Here is a 24,723-nt window from a genome sequence, read left to right as displayed (position 1 = left end):
GATCCCTGAAATAACTGGCAATATTACAAGTGTGTCTGCGTGTGGAGAGACAGTTGTAATTAGAGTCTTATAGGTCCCAGCCTAATAAGAGTGATGAAAACTAGAAGGAAAGAGGCTTCTACTTGTCACTTAAACCCCATCCAGTCGTTTTCTCATCTGCTGTTCTACTGATAACTTGCCTTGTTAGCAGCAGTCCTGTCCTCCACATTTCTAAATCCAGTAGTGGTTTAGAAATTCACAGGCCTTGTCTTGACCTATAAGCATCACATTGAACAACTGATCACATCTTCTTTTAACTTTTTTTTTCATGACTTTCAGGACATCCCACTATTTAAATATAATTCTTATCTATTATCTGTCCATCTGTTTCAGTTTTCTTCTCGTTCCTTTCTCAGTTTCCTCTGCTGGTTTTTATTCATCTCTTGTCTCTGATTTGGGGGTGGGCCCATACCTTAGTCTCGGACCCCTTCTCTGCCTACACCCCGTGACTTTCCGTATTATCCTCGCTCATGGCTTTAAACATCTGACATCTCCCAGTTTCTCATCTCCAGCTCAGATCTCGCTGCTGAACTCCAGAATTATATTAACAGCCCAGCTGTGTTCCTGGCATCTTTGTTGGGGGCACCTAATAGGCATCTCTACCTTAAAATGTCCAAACATGACCTGAACTCCCCAATTGTGTTCCCCCACTAAATTCTACTTAAGAGCAGTGTTGTACTTCCTGGAGCTTCTGTGACCATCTTGGCATGTTTTAAAATATACAGATTATTACATTATTTCTATGTGTTTTATTTAAGATAAATTTTAAAAAGAATTAGGTATTAAGATAGGTGAGGGAATCACGGGGATGGGGAGAAAAAACCACAGCCATTCCTGACCTGCTCCTCCCGTTCATCTGTGACCAATCTTGCTTGTACTGCGCCCCCCCCCCCAACACACACACCCCTCCCTGGGATTGAGCCACACAAATGTCTTTTTTCTGGGTCCAGGGTCACTGTTTCAGGGCCTTCTCCTGTGGCCTCTCTGCCTAGAACCCTCTGACCCCTCAGATGAACATGGTGAACTCCTTCCCCAGCTCTTTATTCTGACACCACACCTCTCTTCTCTGTGGGGTCTTCTCTGACACCCCTTTAACATTCCATCCACATTCCTCCCAGCCCTGGCCTGTATTGCCTGCTCCTTCCCCTTCCACTGTCCAGATACTAGGGACAGGGCTCCCAAAAAGAGCTGAGCCACGGGTGAGAAGTGTGCTGGAGTTGCCGCCTCTGAGTGGTGCTCAGTCCCATCTTCATGTTGGATTGCTGAGACATTTGCAGGCATAGCTTGTGCCCAGTCCCCAGAGATTTCTCTCCTTATGGTCAAAGCTGAATAAGGCCCAGCTTCAATGGTGCTTAAAGGGCCACAAGTGATCCTATTCTGTGCCCAGGGCTCATTCATTTCTGAGGACTGAAACCAGCTCCTAATCCAGAAAGAGGTGAAAGCTGCCCTTTGCTCGGGGTTTGGTGAGGATGGGTCTGTGACTTCAAGGGGAAGGTCAGTCCTGCCAAGATCCCCGCAGCTGCAGCTTGTGTGAGGGCTTCCCAGGAGGGGAGTGAGTTGTGAACAAAGGGGTCAGAAACCTCACTTGTTAATTTGCAGGTAGGAGTTTACTGTCCCTGAATCCCTCCTGTGGCCGTGTGCAGCAAAGGACTGTCTATTCTACATTTCGAGGTGCTGTGTGTGTGGTTGAGGCACCGAATGGGGTATATTGAGTCTCAGCATCAAGTAGCATTTTTTTTGACACTCAGGATTGATGTCTCAAGACTCACCTTGCCTGAGGAAGAAGCCCAGAGGAGGAAGAAGCAGAGAGAACAAGGAGTCAGGAATGACTCTTTCTCAGGTCAATTCATTTTCTCATTCTTTGTTCTGTCCTCTCTGTCCTGAAATGGCATTTGGACTTGATAATCTCTTACTCTAAATTACCCTCCGACCTGTTTGCTTGCATCCACCCCAGGGGCTTCCCTCAGTCTCCATGCAGGTTCTGTGGCATTTACAAATATGTATTTAATGAAGATTCAAGTTAAATGTGTTTTATGTATATTTTTCACTTTCTGCAGCTTTTTTTTTTTTTGGTAAGTAGGCTGAGAATAATGTTGAACATCTTATTTAAATTAAGTATAATTTATACGTGTTCATTATACTAAGAATGCGTGAGTAAAAGAAGATAGATAATGAAGATTTATCCAAAAAAATATGTCAGAGACTACTACTTTTATTTCGGTTAATATCGGTGTTATGTTGTGTGCACTCTTTTGTATGTGAGCAGGAACTCGTGATGTGTATATAAATAACATTTTTTAACCTTCAAAAGTATGTCTTATGTGTTTCCATGGCCTTAAATTTTTTTCTATTCTACCATGTTTATGAGTTAATAGCAGTAACAATAACGGACTGTGTGTATGCATGTGTGTACGTGTATATATAGTGACCTTTTAGTCAGTTCCGTATTTTCACCCTTAAAGTTTCAGGTTTTCGTAGTAAACAACTCTGTCAACATACTTTTAACGTTGCTTCTATTGCTTAACTGTGATAACTATAGGTTCCATTCTAAATCGAACCACTTGGTTCAAGTGCGGGTTCTGTCATTTATTAACTATTTTGACCTAAGGCGAATTTCTTAGAGTCTCCGTGACTCTTAAGAGTGGGGTCCTTGGTAAGGTGAGAACAAACCTTTCTCTAATGCTGTCATTATGTAAGTTCATACTTACAAAACATTTAGAGTAAAGCTTACCATATGTGAAGTATCCCAAACTTCCTGGTTTTACTGTAATTATGCCATTTTTTCAATTCTCATCTTTCTTTAAAGCTACTGTGGATTTTGTCTTCCCTGGAGATGCTACTTATGTTGTAATTCATCTAGACATTAGCTATCATTTGATGTATAAAATCTAGAACTTATGTACAGAGACCCTTAGTTGAATTTTTCAGTTGTATGTTTCTTTTGACTTGAACAAAATTGTAAAATCATCAGTAATTTAGTAATTTCATACTGTCTGTTGGAAAAGTATAATTAAGCAAAATTGAGGATATAGGACTTGCTCAAAATTAACTATTGTGGCTCTATCAGAACATTCATTTCTAGCTAATTGACCCTTAACACCTTCCTCCTCCTCTCTGTTTGTGTGAGGATACATACTCTCCTGATGTCTTCTTGGTGAAATGTGTTTTCTTTTCAGGGACTGTTGACATTCAGGGATGTGGCCATAGAATTCTCTCTGGAAGAGTGGGAATTCCTAGACTGTGCTCAGAGGGCCTTGTACAGGGACATGATGTCAGAGAGCTATAGGAACCTGCTCTCCATGGGTGAGGATAGTTTTCTTCTAGAAATTGGAATCTGCCTTTGTGTATCTTTGCATTTTCTCTTGTGAGTCTCTTGGGAACTAAGAGTAAAGCAATGTTGATTCAGAAATGAAAAGCTTTATGATGCAGTGTCTGGATTTTAAACTTCCCGTTTCTTCAGATAATCTTCCCAATTCATACTAGGTTAGTGGATGTTCTAGAAGTTGAATAAGCACAAAATCTTGTAGCAAAACTTTAAAATTTCTGATTTCCTGGTTTTACTCCTGTGCTTTTGATTCAGTAGTTGTTGGAAGAGAACTAGATATGTCTGTTTCATGTGAAGGATTGTGTTAAATGTTTCAATGATAGAATTTCTGGTAATTAGAGGCCAGCAAAGGAGACACTATTTTTAAATAGTATAAAGAGACTTAGCTTCAAAATTTTAACATATCATAATTTATAAATATCTATTTAAAAAAATATTGTGAAATCACTTAGATTGTTAGTTATTTTTAAAAAAACATTTTACTGAGGTGGAATTTACATAACATAAAATGAACCATTTGAAAGTGAACCACTCAGTGGCATTATGGCATTTACCAGTCGTGCAACTACCACCTTTATTTAGTTCCACATTTTCATCACTCCACATTAGCATCCATCACCACTTAAGCAGTTTCTCCACATTTTCCTCTGTCTCCAGTCCGTGGAAACTGCCAGTCTTTGTTCCGTCCCTTTGGATTTCTCTATTCTGTATATTTCATATCTTTTTCAATATTGTCTTGACTATTCAGGGCCCTTTGCCGTTCCAGAAAAGGGTCTTGGAATTTTGATAGTGTTTACATAGAATCTGTAGACCATTTTGGTGAATATTGCCATCTTAAGTATATGAAATCTTCCAATTCATAAATATGGAATATCTTTCATTTAGGTCTTCTTTCATTTCTAATCAGCACTATTGTATAGTTTTCAGTTTACATGAAAACATTTACCTTCTTGGTTCAATTTATTCCTAGGTATTTTATTTTTGGGATGTTATTATAAATGGAATTATTTTTTAAATGTTCTTTCAGGCTGTTCATTATTGATGTAAAGAAACACAACTAATTCTCATGTGTTCTGCAACTTTACTGACATTTTTAACACTAGTAGATTTTTGTCTTTGTGTTTTATAAAATGTTCTACATATAGGATTATGTTATCTGCATGTAGAGATAAATTTCCTTTTTCTTTTCTAATTGTATGCTTTTTTTTTTTCTTTTCTTGCCGAATTGCTCTGGGTAGCACTTCCAGTATAATGCTGGATATCAGTGGTGAAAGAGGCAGCCATGTCTTATTTAATATCTTAGGGGTAAAGCTTTTATTCTTTCATCATTGACTATGATATTAGCTGTGGATTTTTCATAACTGATCCTTATCAGGTTGAGGAAATTCATTTCCCTTTATTATGGTGAGCGTTGTTCTGAAGCAGTTCTGGATTTTCTCAAATGTCTATTCTGCATACATGATGATAATGTAAGTTTTCTTTTTTGCATTCTTACTATTAATGTAGGCTGTTACATTGATAGATTTTCATATATTCAACTAACCACCCTTGGATTCTTGGAATAACTTTCCTTTACTTATGTATAATTTTAATATGCTGTATATTCATTTGGCTAGTATCTTAGATAGTTTAGGACTTTTGTATCATGTTCATTCATAAGAATTATTGGTCTGCAATAGAAGAAATTAAGAAGTGTTCCCTCTTTTATTTCTTGTAGGGCAAATCTAGTTGTGAGAAACTCTCTCACCTTTGTTTACCTTGGAAGTCTTAATTTCTCCCTCATTTTTAAAGGACAGTTTTGCTGGAGATAGAATTGGTTGGCCTTCTTTTTTCCCCTCTGTCAACACTTTAAATGTGTTATCCCATTGTCTCTGGATCCATGGTTTTGGCTGAGAAATCAGCTTGTAATCTCCTATGGATCCTTTGTGTATAATGAATACCTTCTACTTTGCTACTTTCAAGATTTCTTTCTCTACCTTTTCCTTTCAGCAGTTTGATTATAATTTGTTACAGTGTGGATCTCTTGAGTTTACCCCTTTTTCAGTTCATTAAGTTCTTAGATTTGTAAATGCATGTCTTTTTTCATATTAAAAATTTTTTTGACCATATTCCTTCCAGTATTATTTCTGCCTCCTCTTTCTCCTTCCTTTTCGGTATTCTCATTATTTATATATTGACTTACTTGATGGTATCCATAGGTCTTTAGGCTCTGTCCATTTATATTCAGTCTTTTTTTCTTTCTACTCCTCAGACTGGGTAATTTCAGCCGGTAGTCTACCCACAGATTTGCTGATTTTTTCTTCTGCCTGATCAAATCTGATGTTGAACCCCTCTAAGAAATTTTTCATTTTGGTTTTCTTATCTTTAAGAATTCTGTTTAGAATTTCCGTTAGTTTCTTTTTATAATCTCTAACTCTTTATTGATATTCTCATTCGTTTTAAAACTGCTTTTCTGATTTTCTTTAATTTTTTTGTCCATCATTTCCTTTAGCTTAAATAGTTGATTTAAAATGTTTATTTAGTAAGTCCAAATTTTGGGCTTCCTTATGGACAATTTCTGTTATTTATTTTTCTGTAGGGCCATACTCTATTGTTTCCTTTCCTGCTTTGTAACTTTTTGTTAAAAATGAGACATTGAAACTTTGGAAATCATAATTTTCTCATTCCCAGGTTTTGTTCTCAATTAATTTTATGTATTATGTTGTTTTTGCTGTATTTGGCTACTGAATTCTGGTTAGCTTATTGGTCTGCTAGTAATTTGACAGATATCCTTAAACCCCAGGAACCAAAAACAAAACCACCTGCAATCTGTAGTTGAGCTCTGCATGTGTTTGGACAGCCAAGAGGTTTACAACTCTGCCTTAGCCTTTCATTCCTGCTTGCATAGAATATGATGGTTAGCAGGGGTAAAAGCTTAGGGGATTCTCAGGTCTTTTCTCATGTGTTCAATCATGTCCATGCCCGTAACCATCTTCATTATTGGAATATGTGGGAGATTTTCAAAGTTCTTATTTCCCAATGCAACTCACTTCCCCGTGTTTTTCTCAGGGTTTTCAGGTTGTCCCTTGTATGCCTCTATTGTTATGCTTTGCTCTAAATGGCAGTGGCAAATACATTTACTTTTAAATGTTTTTGACAAATGCCTCCTGGTTAGCACCTCCACCTAGGTAGTTGTTTGAGGTAGGCCAAATAAAGGCAAGCACTTTGCGCCATTCTTTCAGGCAGTCAGCAGGCAGATTTAAAAAAAAAAGTTCTACAATTCTTTATAAGTTCTGTTTTGTCCCATCTGATTCTGGGATCCTGTACCACGTTATAGGCTGCCGTCTTCAAGGCCACTGCCAACTGGGGAACAGAGGATAAGGTCAGGGTAAGTTAAAACACCTGCCTTTTTTATGGTTAAGAGTATGACTGGTTACTGGAATTCTTTGATTAATTTCTAGAGTTCTTTTAAAGTAGATTCTAACAGTTTTCGTTACTTCATTTCCTGCTTTTATAAAAGGAAGTACATTTGGAGTTTTCTCCTTTGCCTTTTTTGATGTCACATTTCCCCATTGTTAATCTTTATAATGTTATATATTTACCTGAAGCTCTTATTTCAAAATTAGTGATTCTCATATTTTCTAACTCTCAAATTGTGCGCTCTTTCTGAAATATAAGTCTTTTTGTTCTTATGGATGAATTCCTTTTATATGTATATAATATTATGTATTATACATATTATATATGTTTATAAATACTTATTATTTCCTGCTGGATTTGTCTTGAATAACTAAATTGTTTATTAGTGTTTATTCTGATTAATAATTTTTAGCATATATTATGTAGTATAACCAAAGCACACTGATCGTTATTGTTGCGATATGCCTTTCTGCATGGATATAGTTTGTAAGAAGTATTCAGAAGAATATTTTGTTATTCTTTAAGTGTTGTTTTTAATGTTGTGTATAATAAGTATTAAGCAATTAGCTTTACCATCTACTTTTTTTCGCAATGTGAGACACCCATATATCTCCTGTGAGTGGTGTGTGTTTTGGGATGCCCGTGGAAAAATTCCCCTTCTTCATTTTCCAACTCTGGTTAATAGGAAGCCTATGGTTATTTATATCTTACAGATGTCTCTACTAGATGTGTGATCAAAGAATTATCACCAAAAGAAGACATTAGTAATGGAGAATTATTTCAAATATTGATTTTAGAAAGAGATATAAGTCATGATTTTAATGATTTTGATTTCAGGGAAGTCCAGCAAAATATGCACAAGGTTGAGGATCAGTGGGTATGTGAAGAAAAAAATTATGAAGGAGATCCTACAATCCATTACAAAAACCACATTGGTAAAAGAGATCAACGGCATCATAAACCTTGGAACAATTTCCCTGTAAAGCAAAATAGTTCTGTAAGAAGTGTGTCTCAATATTATAAACATGACAAGTCATATAAAAGGGAAAAAGAACGAAAAAATAGTGTAGCCTATTCAGGAAACGAGTACATAAAATGTTGGGAAAATAGGCTTGGATTAAGCTTTCATTCACATCTGGCTGAACTGCAGAGATTTCAAACTAAAGAGAAAATTTATGAATATAATCAAGTTGAGAAGTCTATCAAATATCGTTCCTCAGTTTCACCACTTCAAAGAATTTCTCCTAGTGTAAAAACCAACATTTGTAATAAGTATGGGAAGATTTTTCCATATGCTTCATTGCTTACTCAACACCAGAAAACATACATTAGAGAAAAACCTTTCAAATATAATGACTGTAGGAAGGCTTTTAGCCATTGTTCAACTTAGCTAATCATCAAAGAATTCATTCTGAGCAGAGACCTTACAAATGTAATAAGTGTGACAAAGCCTTTAACAGGTTCTCAAACCTCACGAGGCATCAGAGAATCCATACTGGAGAGATACCTTACAAATGTAATGAATGTGGTAAGGATTTTACCACATGTTCACACCTTTGGGATCATGAGCGAATTCATACTGGAGAGAAACCTTACAGATGTAACGAGTATGGCAAAACCTTCACAGGGAGTTCAAACCTTACTCAACATAAGAAAATACATACTGGAGAGAAATCGTATAAATGTAACATATGTGACAAAGCATTTAGTCAGAATTCAAGCCTTACAGTTCATCAAAGAATTCATACTGGGGAGAAGCCTTACCAGTGTTGTGAAAGTGGTAAAGCCTTTAAGCAGTGCTCAAGCCTCAGTAGGCATCAGAATGTACACAGAGTGAAGATACACATGCAGAGGCTGTGGTAATGCTTTTATTAAATGTTCACACCTTTGGGGTCATGAGAGAATTCATACTTGGAAAGAAACTACAAAAGAATGTAGCAAGGCTTTCAGACCATGACCTGGCCTCAGGATTCACCACAGATTTCATACTGGAGAAAGTGCTTACAATTATAGTGAGTGTGGTAAGTTGTTTAAGTAGATTTCACAATGTGCTAGCATTAGAGAATTCTTACTAGGGAAAACTGAGTCTAGTCCCACTTGAAGATTAATCAAATCAAATGCTGCACTCCGCAGAGTAAGTCAAAATTATTTATTCTTCCTGAGACAATGGGTGTCAAAGAAGCAAGGTCATCTGTGGAAAAGCCTACTTATCATTGGTTTATAAAATATTTTTATTTTAGGTTTTTTGATAAGGCTATATTATGATTGACTTTCAACTTGTGTTTCAAAATATGTCAATGATATGTCTTCACAGACCTTCTTTGTGTCGCTATGATGGTACCTGTGGAGGAACTTCTTTTATTTTTTGGTCTTAATGTAAATGCTATTTTGATTTTAATTTTGTTTATTGCTGGTATGTAGGAAGGCAGTTAGCTTTGTACATTAACTTTGTATCCTGCAACCTTGCTATAATTGCATATTAATTTTTATGTACTGTACTTGAAGACACTTCTGCATTTTGTTTTCTTAATCTTTCTCTTTTTGCCTTGAAAACCCAATGATGAGACAGTTCATTAATTCATATGGTCACCAGGAGTTGGAGTTGAATCAAGGGCACGTAACGTAACACTTTACGACGTCATATGAGATTGTTTAATAATTGCAGTGATAGGTACCCACTCTGTTTTGTTCTAAAAACAAGTTAAAAATTATAAGTGAGTCATAAAAAAAAATCTATTGCCATATCAATACCAAGCCTGTCTTGCAATCATTAAGTCCGACATCGTCTTGGGGCAGGTTCCTGTTTTACTGTATTGCAACCAGATCATCTGCATTTTATTACGGTCTCAAAAGTTTTATGCATAATTGTTATTAGCATATAGAATAAATCTTTACACATACAGTTTTAAAATAATAAAATAACATATCACTGATCTAAAATACGGCGATAAGTTATAAAAACAAATACAGATTTAGATTATGGGGAGAACATAGCTAATGAGCTTTTTCAGGATGATTAAATACTGTACATAATAACCATCCCCACAAAGTTTAAGTCTGTAATCTGCTGATAAACAGGGTGTGAAGTTAGTGCAGTCACTTAACTCTGTAAGTTCTCTTCAGATGGAAATAGTAATTCTCACTTCCAAGATTTGTGAAGAATGAAGATTTTACTGGCCTTCACAGCAGTGATTCTTACATTATGTGTTTTCTTAAAGTTCCACATTTGATTCTTAAAAGGCTTTTGTGAAAGTAAAAATTAAGTAAATATTTCTCAGTGGGAAATAATGGTAAGTGGAGAATACTGGATTTCAGTTGAAGTGATAAGTGTATTCCATGCTTCACATTCTCCTGTAGCATCCCCCAGAAGAAAAATGTCAGACTTTGGGAACTAACAGATGGCCTCCAGGTTTTTAGCAATAGGAATAATCTTATCACAGACTACGATTAGAATCCTGGGGAATTTCTTCTGTACCATTATATCTTCCTTTCCTTCACTAGGGTGAAGGTTAAGGTGCACAGATTTGATTGTCAACCACCTGCTGGTAGCCAGCTTCTTAGATCATGTTTATAGGAATCTCCAGTACAGTGACAGCTATTGGGTAGAAACATTTTCTCAAGATTTTGGATACAAATTTGTTTACTGTGTTCACAGAATGATATTGTACTGTACTTAGGTAAGATGCAAATATCAGAGGAAACAAGTTTACAAGGAGCTATCTTTGCATCTACCTGTTCATATATAATTATTTCAAAATAAAAAGTTTAAAAATTGAACATGGCGTGCTGTGTTTTTATAAAATTCAAATCTAGCTCTTTGTTCATATGAGAATAAAGGGTATTGTAAATGAGTCGAAAAACAATGTTTTTCTTCATTTTTAGATTAAGTTTTTGAAAATTACTGTTGACATTCAATATTTCATGTATAAAGCATAGTGGTTAGACATTTATATAACTTATGAAATGATCTGCCCAATAAGTCTAGTTAAAAACAATTCTTGAAACTGTCTACTCATTGCCTCCTTTCGAATTTTTAAGGATATGCCTACATCCTACGTAATGTGGATCTACTCTACTTTCAAGAACTGAATCGAGAGCAGATTCAGTTCTTGTGATTCTTTCAACTTTTGTTTCTTTTTCTTTTTATTTCTTTTTCTTTTATTGGGGTGACGGTTAATAAAATTATATAGATTTCAAGTATACAATTCAGTGAACATATGTATATTGCATTGTGTGTTCACCACCCAAAGTTTAATTTACTTCTGTCACCATGTAGTTGACCCCCTTTACCATTAGCTGCCTCCTCCCCTCCCCCTTCTTCCCTCTGGTAGAACTGTGGGATCTGATGCTATCTCTGGGTAAACTGTTGTCCATGAGTCTCTGTTGTGTTTCTTTGTTGCTTTCAGTTTTATATCCCATATGAGTGAAATGTGGTTCTCAACTTTTTCTGTCTGACCTGTTTTGCTCAGCATGATAATCTCAGGATCCATTTATGTTGTTGCAAATGGCACTATTTCATCTTTTCTGTGGCTGAGTAATATTCCATTGTATATATGTACCACATCTTTATCCAATCATCTATTGGAGGACACTTTGGTTATTTCCATGTCTTGGACACCGTGAATAATGCTGCTGTGAACATCGGGATGCGCATATCTTCACAGAAATGTTTTCAAAATTTGGGTATAAATACCCAGAAGAGGGTCATATGGTAATTCTATTCTTAATTTTTGAGGAAACTCCATACTGTTTTCTATAGTGGCTGTACCAATTTGCATTCTTACCAGCAGTGTATAAGGGTTCCTTTTTCTCCACAACCTCTCCAATATTTATTACTTGTCCTCTTCATGATAGCCATTCTAACAGGTGTGAGGTAGTATCTCATTATGGTTTTGATTTGCGTTTCCCTAATGGCTAATGAAGTTGAGCATCTTAAGCTTTGTTAATTCAGAAATTTAAAAAGTGAAAAGATTCTTTTCATTTCTGAATTAATAAAGCTTCAATCTTTCCCTTAAGAACAGGGACCTGAATCTCAAGCATTTAAGGCAGAGATTCTCAAGAGACTCACCATGGAGAAAGGACACAAAAGAACAGGTCTTGTGGAGGGAATGTATCCTCGCACACAAAGACCAGTTTTCTATAGTTCTCTAATATGTCATATGCCCCTGTTCATAAGGTCTGTGAGGATGGTCCAGGTATACTCTAGTGCTTTTATGAGAATTTTATGGACATTGGTGAATGTCATAATCCTCGAAATAAAACATTTTCTGAAGTAGCAATAGGGAGATTCATTTTTACCCAACATGAGACAAGAGTAGGAGTATGAATGGGTTCTGGCGTAGTGAGGATTACCAGTTGGGTTTGGTGGCAGAACTTCCAGGTCTTCATTTTGGACAAGTTGCTAAACTTTTGTAAGTCTCAGATTGCTCCTTTGAGATTATACTTGTCCTGCAAATTTCATTTGGCTATTGCAAGGCTCACAGGGGAACCTCCTGTGAAAACCTGGTAAATAGAAGGCACTGTGTCGGAAACCAGCTGACCAAGTCAAACCAGGTACCTGAATGGGGGAGCGGGGACTGAGAAAAAAGAGAAGACAGACAGGGTGCAGGAGGGAGAACAGATCTCACAACTGTCTCTCCAAGTTTATTTCTTATGCTCCTGTTTATACATAATCTGTTCCTTTGTGTATCCCAAGATAACATAATTAAAGTAACATCCTGAAGATCAAGGTACAATCGAAACTCCCTTTGACACTCCCTTTGACACTCCCTTTTTCTATTCTTAATCTTCTTCTTCCTGGAATTCCTCAGAACCAGCCTTTTCCCTTTTATATGCAAGCAGGCCTCCCGAGATAATCCATGCACTCTTGAATTTTGGGAGCTTTAGCTCCCTACAGCACTGTACATGTGTGAGCCCTCCTATTATAAGCCATAGACTTCGGTATCTTAATTCAAGAGATTCTCAGTCTAATATACCCCAAAAGCCATTCTCAGCTAGTCTTTTTGGGATATTTCTACCTCGTTGAGAATCCAAATTGACAAATGGGAATGTCAGACTGGACATTTAAGAGCCCTATATGAGTCAGGCTTCAGTTTTGACAAAAGCTCGATTGCAAGCTAATTGCCGCTTTTCAAAAGTAGTTTACTTGTGTCAAACCTGAGTCTAAACTCCAAAAGGCATAATCAGGCACAGAGACTTGGATTGTCTCTATTGCTCTCAAAGTCTAATAAGGGGGGGTTTGCCTCCTTTTTGATGGAAGGGGAAGGGTAAAAGTTTTATTTTTCTTTAATACTGGAATCATTGAACATTGCACATCTGCCCACAAATTTCCTATAAAGTTTAGTTGGAAAAGAGAACTCTGAATTTGTTGTATTTTATTAGTCTTCTCCACTGGCAGAGGAAACATGCTAGGCAGAGCTGACAAGGCTAGTGTCTCTAACTTTCCAAAAAAACAAAACATTACCTATGTAATTAAAACTGACATCGGAGGGTAGAGGCAAATGTGTGCACAATATCCTTAGCTACCCACTGATGGAAAATGTCAAGGGAGTATGTTTCATTAACACTGCTCTCCCTACATCTCACCCTGAAGATTTTCCTATAAATAAATCCACATTTGATCCAGATTCAGTACCCAATATCTCTCAATATCCAAGTCATGTAGTAGAGCCATAATGGTGGACAGCCCCCAATACATCTACCCACCCCAACACACACAATGACATATACACAGATACAGACACATGCACACTCAATCAAATATGCGTTCACATACTTATGCAATGCATCCTCACATGCACATTCCAACATAAACATACTCATCCACAGATTTACTACATAGAAATACATTAATACTTAATATGATATACATTCATGCAAACTCTATTTCATTCTCAATCAAAAAAGTCAAATCCACATAGCATATGCATGTGTCTTGATATTATTGTGTTCACATGTGAACAAAATAGTATTTCCAGACCTCATCAATTCACCCTTTGTACCAACACTGTACCAGTGCATAGGGATGATATTACAATGTCTAAGATGTAAAAAGGGATTATACTTCGTTTTGGCCACTGGCACTTCAGCAATAGCTGCAGAAGGGAAGAGGTGTAAACAGTTTTCTTAATTTCCTTTTCAGATTGTCCATTAGTGTATAAAAATACAACTGATTTATATGTTGACTTTACATCCTGCCTTTTTGCTGAATTAGTTTATTTCAGTAGATTTTGTTTTCATTTAGTAGAATCTTTAGGGTTTTCTACATATAAAGACATGTCTTCTGTGAAGAGATAGTTTTACTTCCTTTCCAATTTGGATCTTTTTTTCTTTTTCTTGCCTCAATTCTCTGGCTAGAATTTCCAATACTATGTTAACTAGAAATGGTGAAAGTGAGCATCCTTGCATCCTTGTCTTTTTCCTGATCTTAGGGGTAAAGCTTTCAGTTTTTTTACCATTGATTATATTCTTAGCTATAAGTTTTTCATATATGGCCTTTATCATTTGAGGTAGTAAAAGGTCTAGACAGTAATTCCAATGTTTTGGGGGTGGCTCCCCCCACACCACCAAGCAATTCCCCAATACCAGCTGGATGTCCTACAATTCAAACAATTCTGACACTATCTATGCAGAGATAGCATCAGATCCCACAGGTTAAGGGCAAAGTCCCACACGACTTCCCTCCACTTCAGACATTGATCAATAGCTCAGGGTTTTACCTGCGCTTCTGACAAATTGGCTATAAATTGGACGTTCCAGTGACCCTCTTCAACTCAGTTGCAAGTCCAGGTTGTTACCCATAGTTCTGACTGGCTATAAATTAGAGATTCCCATGACCCTTTCTTTGGGTTTGGATAATTTGCTAGAGTAACCCACAGAACTCAGGAAGCCCATTTACTCATTAGATAACTGGTTTATTATAAAAGGATGTAACTCAGAAATAGCCAGATGGAAGATGCATAGGCTAAGGTATGGGGAAGGGGCATGGAGCTTTCATGCTCTAAGTGCTCCACTCTCCCCAAATCTCCATATGTTCACTAACTCAGAACATCTCTGAACTCCCTACAATGGGATTTTATAGAGGCCTACTCAAGTCCATTTCTACTCCCTAATATACCTCTATGGAAAAGTCTGTGTGTGTGTGTGTGTGTGTGTGACATGGGAATGGAAATTCCAAGCTTCTGATCATGACTTGGTCTTTCTGGTGCCCAGGAACCATCCAGGAGCCTACTCAGAGTTGCCTCATTAGAACAATAGAAGCTCCTAGTGCTTTTATTACTTAGGATTTATAAGGGTTATAGGATCCCAGCATTAGGAACATGGTGAAAGACCAAATATTAGAACAAGAGATGCTCTTAGTGCTCATATATTTGGGAAGTTACAGGTGCTTTGTGCCAGGAACATGTATTTTCCTATTATTTTACAGGTAGTTTTGTTCATTCCTAGTTTGTTGACTTTTTTTTTTTTTCCATAACATGAAAGGTACTGGATTTTGTCAAATACTTTTTCTACATCAATTGTGATTATCATGTATTTTCCTCCTTCATTCTTGTAATGAAGTGTTTTACATTGATTGATTTTCTTGTGTTGAACCATCCTTGCATTTTGGAAATAAATGCAAATCACTTTTATAATCTTCTAAATGTGCTGCTTAATTCAATTTACTAGTATTTTGCTGAGAATTTTTGCATAAAAATTCTTAAGATATATTGGTCTATAGTTTTCTTTTCTTGTAAAGTCTTTGTCTGACTTTTAATTTCAAGGTAATGCAGACCTCATGGAAGGAGTTGAAAGTCTTCTCTCCTTCAAATTTTGGAAGAGATTGAGAAAATTGGGTTTAATTCTTTTATACTGTTTTTTTGCTAAAATTCACTGGTGAAGCCTTCTGGTTCTGGGCTTTTCATTGTTGAGAGGTTTTTGGTTACTCCTTCGATTGGCTCATTAGTTATAGGTCTGTTCATATTTTCTATAGCTTATGATTAAGTTTCGGTGGGTTGTGTGTTTCAAGAATTTGCCCATTTCGTTTACATATTAACCAGTTTATTGGCATACAACTGTACATAGTACTCTATTATGATCCTTTTTATTTTTGTAAAATCAATACTTTGATTTCTGAATTAGTAAACTGAGTCTTCAGTCTTTTCTCACGGTCAGTATAGCTAACAGCTTTCTAGCTCAATGACATTGGTTTTATGAAGTTGAGAACATACCCAGTAATATGTTATTGTTTTGTTTTTATCATTACCACATGTAGAATTTTGCCAAAAAGTTGTTTGCATCTATTAACATAATCATATGTCCTTTCTTCATAAAGAAAATTAATTATACTGATGTATTTCCTATCAATAAAACCATTGCCTACCCGGTATAATCTGAACTTCATTTTGCTAAATCTTTTATTGTTGGCAATATTTTCTAACATTATATATTTAATAATTTAACATCCCAAGACATATGTGAGATCTGTTAAATATTTGTAGCAATTTTTGTAAGATTGTGAGAAATAACTTTTGAATGGCCTAAACAGCATGGGTTCATCTAATATTTAGCAATGGTGGAATGCCACTGATAAACCATATCAGCTGGTGCTGTTTTAGTGAAGGAGTTTCTTTATAAGTATTGCTGTTCCTTCTGTGCACATCATTCGGTTCAGAATTTGTACTACTTCTGGGGACAGTGTCATAGAATATATACCCCCAGAAATATACATGTCAACTAGACTTTTAAAATAATTTGCACTATTGTACAAATTATCTCTAATGATATTTAATATATGCTCTTTATATCATATTCTTCCTTTCACTCTTCTTTTCTTGAAAAATCTTTCTCAGGCCCTTTGTATCCTTACATGTCTCTGCTCATAACCTACCTTATTTTGTATCTCAGAAGCCTGGAGATAAACAGACAAGTGTATTTTAAGTATAGTGAACTTCTGAGGGTCCAAGTATATACACATGCTTCACTGTGATTCTCTTATATGTCAGATCTCAACATTTTTCTGATTCTACCAAACGAGACTCTGTCTGCAACCAGGTATTATGAAAAAAGAAAAAGCACTTCTCCAAAATGTTCACCCTGTCTCTTTGGAACTAGAACTTCTCATTGTTTCTGGGAATTGGGAACTCAGAGAAAGTTTTTTTAAAGATGAATTAAAAAACTGTCCAGTCATGCACTGTCATTGAAACTACAGGTGAAGTGATAATTGGAATTCTGTGGAAAGTTGAGGTAAAAGAATCATGAATGCATATCTTAGGGTCTAGCCACCTCCCTCCCACACAAGCAGAGAGTGTCATGACTGTGCCACCAAACCCCCCGTCCAGGAAGCAGAAGAGAGTTGAGTGAGTATTTTTCTATTTCACTCCGAGACACAGATTATATATGGGACTAAGGCATATCAGGGTCTGGGTAAAAGCTTATGTCTGTGGAAGGGATTCTTCTGGGGTAGAAATTTGTTCCATAATAAACCTACCCAGGAAAGTAAAAATTCCTGAGGCACAGATTGAACTTGTGGAGAGAGACTGGAAGTCTGAGACCCTACACCAATTTCTAACTGCTCCTAAAATGTTTTTTAATGTAATCCTCACTGATGATGATTGATGGAGTTTGTTCCAAGCATTAATGGATTCTGGTTCTTATGATCCTTAAGGTTAGAATTCAGAAATGAATCTGCTCTATGGAAATCACAGAGAAATTTCCATGATTAGTATGGTTATTTCAGAAAAATTTCTGTGAATGTGATGACTTTGAGGGAGATCACTGAATCATTTATCTCTGCATAAACAACGTGACTGAGTGATATTTGCTGACATATAATTATTTTACTGTTAGGTTTGATGAGTTTAATGGAAGTGTTAATTATGTCTCTTCTGAAAATACTTGTATTCTTGATGGGACAATTTTCCTTCACAAAGTTAGTGAAGGAGTTTTTTATGGAAAAGTAACTTCATTCTTGAGAGATTCAGACAGCAGAACAAACTTCAGCATTATTCAGGCTGAAATATGCCTTCTGATATTTTTTCTAATTTCTAATTTTCTAATGTCATTTTCAGTCTCATAGTCATGTTTCTCCTAATTGAATTTATTCAGTGCATGAAATTTCATGTCTCAAATTATATTTTGTGTACTGTACTTGTTTTATTACATAAAATGAAGATTATTTTGTACCCTAAAATATTTTATTACTTATTTAAATTTTAAATTCAATTGCTTATGGAAAAAAACCCATATTATGCAATATTTTATGTAGTAGATATTATTGGCAAAATATATGATGTGATTTATTGTTATCCCTATATTGACCCATTTCCTCTAAAGTCACTTTGTAAATGGAAAATTTTTTAGTGCATTGGCATTTTATTAAGACCGTCAAATGTTCATTCACAAGTGATATTAGTCAACAGACTAAATAATCAAAAATTATTAGCACATTAAACATAAAATACAAGTTTTAAATATGACAGTGTATATTTGGATTATTTAAAAAACATAAAAGATATGAAGAAATAGCACAGTGGAAAACACCAGTGTCATTGCAACCAAGCTACTCAGGTTATACTCTGACATTTAGTTGAGTTCTTTAACTTCTTGTCAGCTGAATTCTTTTTGTCTGTAAAAGGAGAATATTGTTAGGTCTTCACTCAAAGAGTTGTAAATACTAAATATGTTAAAAATAAAGCATTAAAAGTAGTGACCCATACATTATAAGTGCCGTATCAGACTTTCAAACTCTCAACAAAAGAAAATATATATTAGAAATAAACTCTCAGAGGGAAAGTGATATTTAGTGGAAAATTTTGGATTTAATTCCCCCTGAAAACGGTAGTCCATACTCATGTCTCCATGCAAAATCCTCTGTTTAAAGAATGAATACAAGCCCTGGAAAGTAACCAAATGGCCTCCATGGATTTGAAAATTAGAATGATCTTCCTGGTCCAGATTGGAATCCTGGGAAATTTCTCACTCTTATATCTTTTACTTCAGTGGAGGTAGATCAAGATCTACAGATCTGATTTTCAGGCACCTGACTGTAGCCAACTCCTTGGTCATTTCTCTTTCTCTAGAGGAATTCGAGACAATTGCAGTTTTTGGATTGAAACATTTTCTCGGCGATTTTGGATGCAAAGTTTTTTTCTACATTCACAGAGTGGCCAGGGTGTGTCCTTTGTTCCACCTGCCTCTTGAGTGTCTTCCAGGCCATGACAATTAGCCCCAGAAACTCCAGGTGGGCAAAGCTTAAAGGAAAAGCCCCATAGTACATTGGCTCCTCCAATATCCTGTACTGGATTCTCCACATGCTAGTGAAAAACATTGCACCTATGTATGTGACTGAAAAATGGAGTAACAAAAACATTGGTACAAGTATAGATTTTAAGTACTGTTCAACTACACTTCATGACAAAAGTGCAGAGTTACTATATGCAGTATTCATATCTACCCCTGATGTTTGTGTTTGGGACTCATGCTATGGGCTAGCAGCTCCATGGTTTTCATCTTGTACAGATATAAACAAAGAGTCTATCATATTCATAAGAACAATATCTCACCTAAACTTCTCCCTGAGACCAGGGTTACCCAAACCATCCTTGTCCTCGTGAGCACTTTTGTACCTTTTTATACCCCTTGCCCATCATTTACATTTATTTTTCTCTTTTTGGTAAGAGCTCCAGGTGGTTAGTGAATGCCTCTGTCTTAATGTGTGTTTCCCAACTGCAGCCCCGTTATTCTCTTGATTTATAACCCCTGTGTATTCAGCCTCTTCTGTACATGCGCTGGAAGAAATATGTAATGACCTCATCTTATCAGAAAAATATAAATTCTGTGTTTTTCACCATGTTCAGTCACTGATATACTTATCCCCAACAGAATCTTAAACACAATTATAAGCAGATAGAGTTGTGAAAAAAAGAGAATGCTCTAGTAATTAATAGTAAATAATAATAGCCACAGTAAATGAAATCTTGTATAATTATTATATAAGTAGCTATATAATTTTACATTATTAACAGTTGCAGTAGAGAAGAGCTGAGTCCAGTGTTAAAAAAAAAAGTCCTGCACTAATGTAAACATATTGGAAATGTCTTTGACATTGTATATTTTTTATTGAGATATTATTTTTCCCAGTATTTAACTGGGCATGAGATTTTGAGGACAGTTATAAACACAATTAGCTTGTGTTCTGGTCCTTCATGAAACTGGAGTAGGGGACAGTGTCCCCGAATTATAATGCAAGTTGCCTGGGGGGAACCTAGAGGGAAATTTAGGTTTTAATTTTATAGGCATATACAGGCCAAATTGTTAATATTAGACCTTTCATCCTAAAAGATATGATGATCACTCAAAATATGAAAATGCTCATGGAGATTGGCATATTAAAATATTTCCAGGTAAACTGCAGGAGACAAAGGAAAACATAGAAAGATGTGTGTGAGGAGAAAGAAGGATGGCTGTAGTCATGCTTCCTCTTGACACCCAGCTTCCTGGTGAAAGTGACTCAGCACTTCTCCCCTTATGTAACTATGTGTCCAGTAGGCAGATGCGGGCTTCTGTAACTTAGCAGTGTGCCGCTATTGTTTAACCTGTGTATATAAAGATGCCGCTGTCCTGAGAGGTGGGCTATGCCCTTGCTGGAATAAAGAGCTATGCCGCAGTTGCCTGTAGCTCCCCACATTTTCTTCCAACTGCCTGAGTCTAGCACCCTTTACCTCAGAACCTCAAATCTACAGCAACACAATGTATCGGCTGATATTTTAAAGGTGTAGGTGGGAAGCAAACATTAAATAGACATTTCATTTGTGGTATCAAATTGAATGGATTTTGGTGACCCTTAGAAGACAAACTTTCTGTGTTCAGTCTTGATGCCAGTTGGATCTGTTAACAAGAAACAGGTTTAAAGTAGTCTCATTCATTTCCAATTCTAAGAAGCAGTTTTATGGAGGAGGATTTCATCAAGCTTGGACCAGTAAAGTAGTAGCAATCTGGGGACAAAAGACATAAATCTATTGTTAAATGAGTTTTATTGCTTTTGAAGTCACCAAGGGATATATTAACTCAAATGTATTCAATAATTCAATGTAACTCTCTATAATTAAAAACAGTTGGAATTTTTAATGTAAATATTTTTGGAATAAATTTAGACTCACAGCAAAGAGGCAAAGATAATACAGAGAGTTTTCATATAATCTTTACCCATTTTCCCTGATGGTCACATCTCAATCATCATGATACATTTAACAAAACTAAGAAACTAACATTGGCACATTACTATAAACTAAACCTCGAACTTTATTCACGTATTCCAAGTTTTAACACTGTCCTTTTCTCTTCCAGAATACATTCCAGAATACATTATTTTTAGTCATCTTGTCCACCCAGTTTCTTCTATTTTGTGTCAGTTTCTCAGTCTTTCCTAGGTTTTCCTGACCTTGGCAGGTTCGAAGAGGACTGGTCAGGTACTTTTTAGAATATCTCTAAATTTGGGTTTGTCTGATTTTTTTTTTTATACGTGTTTGTAAGAATATCTCATTTCAACATGTCATGTCATATCAGGGAATTCATGCAAGTTAACCTTGATCAGTTAGTTGAGATAGTGTTTTCCGGGTATAAAGTTACCATGTGTTCATCTCCATCTTCTATTACTTGGACGAGAGTCACCAAGTCCAGTCAAAACATGAAGGAGTGAGGACAGTTGAATTAATTTTCTTTTGTTAACTTATTAAGGTATAGACTTAGTTTTTTTTCATTTAGCACTGTTTTAGCATAATTAAAATATAAAAATGCTGTACATTTTACACAGCATACAGCATTATCTGGCATATAGATTTGGCTATGAAATGTTTTATTAATGCGAATAAAAATTATACACTATATATATATAAATATATATTTGTTAATCAGGTGTTCATATTATTTAACTATGTCTTTACATTTCTGTAAAATACTCATAGTGAAATAAGCCATTAGAATGTAGTATCTCGGTCCCTCTCTCTTCCTCTGAGAGGAGACTATGCTCTGCCTGTGGAGTGTTACCCCTTTTCTAATAAACTTTTCTTTTGATTCTAAAAAAGAAAAAAGAATGTAGTATCTCATTTTAGTTAATAAAATCAGTTTCTTTTACAGTAGCCATAAATATTATTTAAGGTGTTTAATATATAGGTATTTTGTGTAGTTTTATTACATTTCATATCTCTATTAGAATTTACATTTTATAAATATATAATACTCTTCTATAATATATTTATGGATTATTAAACTTCATTTTTTTTACCTTATACAAAGAACATTTTTAATGTACTGAATTCTGTGTTGTATGGGTATGTATGTGTGTATATATGTCCGTACATTTGTACATATGTTGTGAGTGTGCATATTTATGTGAATGTGTATATTTCTGTGTGCATATTTTAATATAATTCTTCCTGATGATGATTATTAGAATGTGTTCCAAGCAGTAATAAAGTCTGATTTTTATGATCTTTAAGACTATAATTCATAAATTAATCTGCAATTCAATCTGCTCTACAGAAATCATAGAGAAATGTGCATGATTAATATAGTTATTTCACAAAAATTCTGTGCATGTGATAATGCATTCAATGGAGCTAATTGAATCATTCATCTCTGTGTACATAAGGTGACTGACTGGTAATTGCTGAAAAGTATTATTTTTCTCTTATTGGATTTGATATGTTTAATGGAGATGATAATTAGGTCTCTCCTGAGAATAACTGTAATCTGTTTTTCAAGGTTGGACAATTTTCCTTTCTGAAGTTAGGGAAGGAGATATTCAGAAAAATTAGCATTCCACTTGAGGGGTTTTGTCAGGAAAAAAATTAAGGACTTCAGAATTTTTCAAGCTCAAATATATCATGATATCTGTCTGGTTAAAAAAAACTCTAATGTCATTTTTAGGCTCCTTCTTCTGTTTCTCCCATTTCAATTTATTCAATACAAAAATTAATGCCTTGAATTTTCCTCTTTCATTATTGTCTTGTATTTCGTTATCATTCCCAAAACGCTGATTATTTTCAGTTAAATTTTCTAAAAAACGTAATTGTATATTTTCTAGTGATGATTAATTCTACCATAAAATATTTTATTTCTTATTTAAATCTCATATACCATAGCTTAGAGCAAAACCAATGTTATATATAATTTCTGTGGTTGGTCTCACTGGCAAAAATTAGGTATAGAGTTGTCTATGTTGCTATCCAAATATTGGCCCATATTTAGCAAACCCAGTCTGGTTATGGAAATTTATTCAGAGCATCTACATTTTATTAAGGTCCTTGAATACGCAAGTGATATATGTCTGTATAATAAAACAAAAATGAAAATGATAAATCAGCACACTTATGAATTAATCAAATTTATAATTATTAATAAATATGTTTAATAATTATATATTTATATACATGCATAATTATATTTATATTTATTCATAATTATATATTTATATACATGTAATATTTATATACATACAGACAGACATATGGATTGTTTAAAAAGCACAGCCAGGTAGCTTTGAGAGTATAGCACAATGGTAACACCATTGCAGACAGGTCTTACAGATTCCAGTCTCAACTCTACCAATATTTAGATATATTATTAACATTCTTTTGGCTAAATTATCCTTGTCTGTAAAAGGAGAATTATTATTTCCTAAAGCACAGAGTTCTGAATATTAAATAAGTCGGAATAGGTAAAGCACTGATAACGGTGGTCAATACATTGTGTTATGTAAAGGAATACATCAAACTTTGGAAATATCTTTATATATACATTTGTATGTATGTATATGTGAGTAACATTGTATGTTTTTATAACATCTTTTTTATTACTTACCGTTATTTTTCTTTTTATTTATAAGACCACTTGGTGGCTGGTCAGCACCTCTGCCTGAATCAATGCATATTTCTCAACTCTCTTCCCCTTTATTTTCTTCAGTTGTGACTCCTGTGATTTCAGGCTCTTGTCTCTGTAACCTGGGAGAAAGAAACAATCTACTTACCTCATTAGAAAAATTTAAATTTTTACCATGTCTCTCATTATTATATGCATACCTCAAAGAATCTTCTGCACAAATACAAGGCAGTCTCATTGCAGATAGAATCACAGACTGAGAATTTGTTCTAATATGAGTCATTTATAATGGCCATACTAAGTGAACTCTTCTGTAATTATTATAATTCTTTTTTACTTATGGCCACAGTAGAGAAAGTCAGAGTCCAAATGGTTTGTCCTGAAATCTTGAGGAGATATTGGAAATGTCTTTGAGTTTACCTTTTAATATGAGATATTATATTTTTCCAAGATTTACTTGGATGTAGGATTTTGAGATAAGTTCCATACAAACGGTTAGCATGTGTGATGGACCTTTAAGAAACTGGGGTGGGAAACATTGACCCTCAGTTATAATGCAAGTGTTGTGGGGCGAAGCTGGATGGAAAATTAGATTTTAGTTAATTTAGGCATAGGAGGCCAAGTTGTCCATGTTGTATCTTGCATCCTAAGAGCAAAAGTGATCTCATGGTATATGACAATACTCATGGAGAAAGATGAGCATATTACAAATATTTCCACTTAAAAATTGGAATAATGAGCTGCAGGGGATGAAAGAATGCAGGCAGAGAGAGGAGAAGATGGCAGATTAGGTAAAAGCTGGGTTCGTTTCCTCCCAGGTCCACACTGAAATTATAAACAAATTATAAAATAATCAACGTGGAGAATCACCTGAAGTCCAGCTGATCTTAATACCTATATCTGATAACATAAAGGAGACACATGGAAGCCAATCCAGCATAGGCAACAACCATCTATGGATCGCTTTGTAGTTCTCCTCGGGTAGCCCTGAGCAATCAAAAGCAGCAGCTGACCTTGGCCTATGGGGGAGCCAATGCATCTGGAGGCTGGCACTAGACAGAGCAACTTTTGACTAGTCCCATCAGTGATACACACAAAGGGTG

General features: G+C 35.4%; 1 protein-coding gene and 1 pseudogene across 1 annotated transcript in view; both read left to right on the top strand.

Annotated features, from left to right (window-relative positions):
- LOC105304093 (zinc finger protein 677) overlaps positions 1-10,540 on the top strand; it is a 13,197-nt gene extending 2,657 nt beyond the window's left edge. The window contains 4 exon segments of the mRNA XM_011378044.2: positions 1,788-1,879; positions 3,216-3,342; positions 7,477-8,145; positions 8,148-10,540. Of these exon segments, the coding sequence (XP_011376346.2) occupies positions 1,788-1,879; positions 3,216-3,342; positions 7,477-8,145; positions 8,148-8,626 (1,367 nt within the window). The 3' untranslated portion in view covers positions 8,627-10,540.
- Positions 10,541-18,652: 8,112 nt separating this feature from the next.
- Positions 18,653-19,613, top strand: LOC105304100 (annotated as a pseudogene).
- The last annotated feature ends 5,110 nt before the right edge of the window (positions 19,614-24,723 follow it).

Source organism: Pteropus vampyrus, unplaced genomic scaffold, assembly GCF_000151845.1.
Source record: "Pteropus vampyrus isolate Shadow unplaced genomic scaffold, Pvam_2.0 Scaffold328, whole genome shotgun sequence".
NCBI lineage: Eukaryota > Metazoa > Chordata > Mammalia > Chiroptera > Pteropodidae > Pteropus > Pteropus vampyrus.
The sequence above is the reverse complement of the archived record's forward strand: the minus strand, read 5'-3'. Positions and strand labels throughout refer to the sequence as shown.